The sequence below is a fragment of the Mizuhopecten yessoensis genome, unplaced genomic scaffold (assembly GCF_002113885.1).
Source record: "Mizuhopecten yessoensis strain PY_sf001 unplaced genomic scaffold, ASM211388v2 scaffold10955, whole genome shotgun sequence".
In the NCBI taxonomy this organism is placed as follows: Eukaryota; Metazoa; Mollusca; class Bivalvia; order Pectinida; family Pectinidae; genus Mizuhopecten; species Mizuhopecten yessoensis.
Window position 1 is genome coordinate 140342 of NW_018408805.1, and position 5405 is coordinate 145746.

Sequence of the window (5405 nt, forward strand, 5' to 3'; positions counted from 1 at the left end):
ACTATTTTTGTTGACCTTTGTCCATGGAAGGTCCCTGCAAAATTTCATTGAAATTGGTTCAGGGGTTTTGGAGAAGAAGTCGAAAATGTAAATTGTTTACGGACGCACGACGGACGACGACGGACAAAAGGCGATCGCAATAGGTCACTTGAGACTTTGTCTCAGGTGACCTAAAAAGGCCTTATCATTACAATATCAGAAAGATCTTATTAGTACTTCATGTGGCCATCTTGTTTTTTATGTGGCCATCTTGTTTTTATGATCACTTTTCAAAGTAAACATGCACAACTACACACTAAGGGGAACCTATATACACATAATTTAAGGAGGATCCCTCCAGAACTCCAGAGAAATAGCGATAAACATTCACAGCTAAAATTCAAGATGGCCGCCTTTTGGCCATTTTACTTATACGATCAGTCTCAAAAGTATACATGAACAACTACCGACCAAGGGAAACTACATGTCAATTTTGAGAAAGATCCTTCCAGAACTTCCTGAAATATAGCGCTAACAAACATTCACAGTCAAAATCCAAGATGGCCGTCTGTCTGCTATTTTGTTTATCTGATCAGTCTCAAAAGTAAACATGCACAACTAAACTGAAGGGGGACCAATATATCAAATTTGAGAAAGGTCCCTCTAAAACTTCAAGAGAAATAGAGTTAACAAACATTCACTGTTAAAATCCCAGATGGCCAGGCCACCTTCGACCATTTTGTTAATATGATCAGTCTCAAAAGTAAACATGCACAACAACAGACTAAGGGGAACCTACACACAAAATTTGAGAAAGATCCCTTAAAAAATTCCTGAGAAATACCGGTAACAAACATTCACTGCTAAAATTCAAGATGGCTACTTTTTGGCCATTTTGTTTTTATGATTAGTCTTTAAAGTAAACATGCACAACTACAGACCAAGGGGAACCTTCTTATCAAATTTGAGAAATATCCCTTTTGTACTTTCTGAGAAAAAGCGATATCATAACAAGAATTGTTTAAGGACGAACGGACCACGGACGAAAGGTGATTTGAATGTCTCACCATCAGATGATGGTGGGCTAAAAAAGTTGCTTGATGAAAATTTGTCTGACAGACAACAAATGTCAAGTGTTGCAGTATTACAATAGCATATACCTTGGTCATTTGGACCAGGATAACTACAAAACACAGCTGATAAATTACAAACTACAGTAAAACCCCATTTACTCGAACGCATAGGTCCCAGATTAATAGTTCAAGGAATACATGGTATTCGAGTAATCCGAGGTTGGTCCTAGATCGTCAACTATATATTTGTCAAATCTTGAGTGATAATTATTAAACATACGTACGTATTGTAAAACGGTACTATATGCTATTAAGTAAATCATGTCACCAATACTGGTAAACTGTAGTCTTAGCCAGAGGTGTTTTCACAGTGCCGGTGTGATACACAGGAAAATACAGGCGTGATATGTCACACAGGTTCGACGAATAGATAGAATCAATACTATGACAATGAAGAGTCAGGGACAAATTTCGGTTCAGCTAGTCCAGGGCTATTTACAAAGAATATATACGAACCCGATCGGGACAAAATAAACTGTTCGATGAATGAGGGGTATTCGAGTAAACCGAGTTCGAGGAAGTGGGGTTATACTGTATAACAAACATACAGGGTCTACAGGAGGCTCAGCTGGTTTCTTTTCCTCCTCGTCCTCGTCAGTAGAGTATTCCTCCAGGATGCCATCACTAAAGTGCAGGATCCTCCTGGGCTGTTTCTTCTTTATAGGTGACAGGGCCTCTGCATCTAACGATACATTGGTAAATTCTATCCTTTCATTCATCTATAAAACAGATGTCAATAGATTTACACAAACCTGCCGACATGATCAGATTGAACAAATAAACCAGACAGTGCATTGTGCGACAGGAGGGGTTTAAGACAATTATTTATAATTGTTTCCAACAAAAACTCACAAATAGTTAGCCTGCGTATCATCTAGTCCTGACACTTATAGACTTAGACATTTTGACAGATAACGTTACATGTACAGTAGATGTCTGGTGTGGAACATCTATAAGACATCTACAATGTATCTACAAAATGTCTAAGTCTGGTGCCACTCAGGGCCAGGGGAAACTTGGGCTAGAACAGTGGAGGCCAGGTAGTAATATATGACTACTTAGTACTATCAAAACGAAACTGCAAACTCCTGTATGGTACCACGGACTAATCTAATTCCGTGATTGTACACGGTACTTTGTTTATATGGTATATCACGGGTCTTATTCCAAATAAAGAATTCTCAGAAGTGTAAACACAATCATGATACATAATATGTACATTATCAGAATCAGAGAGGCATATACAGCATCGTTGGTGATATGTTACATTAAAGTTCAAAGTTGTTAAAATAAGTACAGCTCGATCTACTTAGTTATTATTGGCAGTGTGTACTGCGTAGTCGGACTAGGAAGGGTATAAAAATAACAACAATCGTGACGTCGTCCATTTTCTTAATAAAACTGTACACAGTTACAAATCAACATACACATATCACACAAAAATGCGTAAATCATACAAGGTTCACTGTGAATGTTTTAAAATATATATAAATGACGGAAACATATCTACCGAAGGGTCCACCCCGAGTTCTGTCATTTTCGTTTCTGGTTTGCTTTTCAGTGTTGCTAAAGCATACACAAATATATCCTACAGGCAAAACATAGACATGATTCCGATTCCCATATAGGGGAAGACTAAAATACGGACGTCTGGCTGGTGAGAAATGAACAGTAAGCCTAATTCTTATCGGAGTTTAACGTTCCTTACAATGAACGCTTAGGCTAAAACTTTTCTTTTTCTTTTTCATATATTTTTCTCCAGAAATACTCTTAATATAGTTTCAAATAAAATTATGGATTTTTTCCCACGACAACAGCATTTGAATTTTATAAATAATTTATAATGAAAAGGCTAAATAATGTTAAAATCCATTTTTACCAAGAAGCTTGGTTGTCATCTGGGAGGAAATGATTTAGAAAATTGATTCTCTCAGTCGGTTTTTCTTTATTGCTTTTCCCATGTAATTTAAGTGTAAGAAATGACTTAACAGTTAAATTCCATTAACAGTTATAAACTATTGTATCGTTTATTAGTATTTAAATTCTGTTTCAAATGTTCGTCCATATTGTTTTCGTAATATTTATTCCAGATATCTTCTGAGCACTTTATCTCAAGAACCAAAACAAATATTACGTTCATATTTCAGTATATCATGATTGGCCTAGAGGAAAAACAAGTTTTAAAAACAGGAATCGATGTCAAGGTGAGGAGGACTATGTACATGTACTATCATACTAGTGAAAAACAAACATACCATGCTAAATTGGTTTGGTTTGGTTTTGGTTTAGAATTGTTTAACGTCCAATCAACAGCTATGGTCAATTAAGGACGGCCTCTCCTGTGTGCAAGATACATGCGAGTATAGTGTATGCGTGTGTATTTTGGGAGACTGCGATATGTTCGTGTTTGTCTCCTTGTGATAGCGTGGAACTGATGCCGACTTTATAGTGCTACCTCACTGAAATATACGTATACTGCCAAAGACACACAGCAGGACACTCCACCCGGTCACATTATACTGACAACGAGCGAACAAGTCGTCCCACATATAAATTGCTGAGCGTTAAGCAGGAGTAGAAACTACCATTTTAACAGACTCTGATATGTCTTGTCAGGGGACAGAACCCAAAGCCTTCCACACAGGGTCGAACGCTCAACTACAGGCCAAAGGTGAGGCATTGTCAAGGGAGGCATTAGGAAGAAGAAAGTTCTTTAGAAAGAAGAGAAAAGATACGACCCCAAACTTAGTCGCCTCTTACGAATATGCAATGGGGGCAGCAAGTACAATTCTTACGCCCTACCTGCAGGGACAACCATGATAAAAAGACGTTTAAAGCAAACTAATGGCAAATAATACTGTAGCGACCAAAGGTATCATTTTCTCCAAAATCAACTAAGCCTATAGACGCAACGATGAAGCATCTATATAGATGCTTATTATGACGTCAATGGTTTCGTCCATGTTGAGAAAGCTGTAAACCAGACATAGATAATGGGATGCACTTACGCAAAGACAATTGAGTTTGAGCAGAAACCAAAAAGAGGCCGATTACGGGCGCTGTTTGGACGGGATCACAGGAGGACCAAGGTTATACTTTTTGATTACATCGACGCGACTTTTGACAATAGGACCTCACATGGATATGGCGGGTCCGTATTCATAACAGTTCTCATGCTCAAGCATGGATTTTGTGCTCAAGCCGTGTTTATTGTTCCCGTCAAAAATTGATAAAAAAAATCTTATTTTTCACTGGTTTGGAAAACATTGAAGATATTTACTCTAAAGTCGATAACTCTGTTCAATTTTCACTTTTGTCTTCTGGATCGTTGAACATGATTTAAGCGAGTTACAAGAAAATTGGTTTGAGCAAAGAATACATTGCGTGAACATGAGAACGGTTTCATAAATACGGGCCCTGCGGATCTTTTTAAAAAGAGACACAACGGCCTAATAACAGGTTACCATTTACAAATCTCCTTGTTTACATACCAGACATGGTGTTTAGTTATGATCAGGCAAGCGTTCAGACTAAACGATTGTATTAAAGTATCTTTATTCAGATACAAGCACTACGACAAGTCAATTATATCTCCTTGTGTATGATAGAACCTCATTAGATAGGATAGACACTAGCTTTCAACTTCCTCTTATAAATTATAAATACAAATTAAAGAAAATTTTAAAAAAAACCAAATAAACAAAAAAAAAACCCCAGAAAAACCCAAACAGCTTTTATTTGATTTCAGAATTACTGAATTTTAAATAAAAGAATTGTGTTTTATTCATTCCCAAACATAGGTTCAAACAATTCATATCGGAGACCCCGTGGGAATTTCTGTCAATAAGGGCACGCCCTATCGATTCCTACCGAACGTGGAAGTGTCGACAACACACCAGTAACATCCCTACCGAACATGGAAGTGTAGACAACACGCCAGTAACATCCCTACCTAACGTGGAAGTGTAGACAACAAACCAGTAACATCACTACCGAACATGGAAGTATAGACAACACACCAGTAGCATCCATACCAAACATGGAAGTGTACACACCACACCAGTAACATCCCTACCTAACGTGGAAGTGTAGACAACAAACCAGTAACATCTCTACCTAACATGGAAGTGATGACAACACACCAGTAACATCCCTACCGAACATGGAAGTGAAGACAACACAGCAGTAACACCCCTACCGAACGTGGAAGGGTAGACAACACACCAGTAACATCCTTACCTAACATGGAAGTGAAGACCACACCCCAGTAACATCCCTACCGAACATGGAAGT

General features: G+C 37.9%; 1 protein-coding gene across 1 annotated transcript in view; it reads right to left on the bottom strand.

Annotated features, from left to right (window-relative positions):
- The window catches only part of LOC110464075 (protein FAM177A1-like), a 15567-nt gene extending 12839 nt beyond the window's left edge, over window positions 1–2728 (bottom strand). Inside the window, exons 1-2 of the mRNA XM_021519106.1 lie at window positions 2623–2728; window positions 1661–1831 (exon numbers count right to left, since the gene is read on the bottom strand). Coding sequence (XP_021374781.1) covers window positions 1661–1831; window positions 2623–2649 — 198 coding nt within the window. The 5' untranslated portion in view covers window positions 2650–2728. The remainder of the gene's footprint in view (window positions 1–1660; window positions 1832–2622) is intronic.
- Between the last annotated feature and the right edge of the window lie 2677 nt (window positions 2729–5405).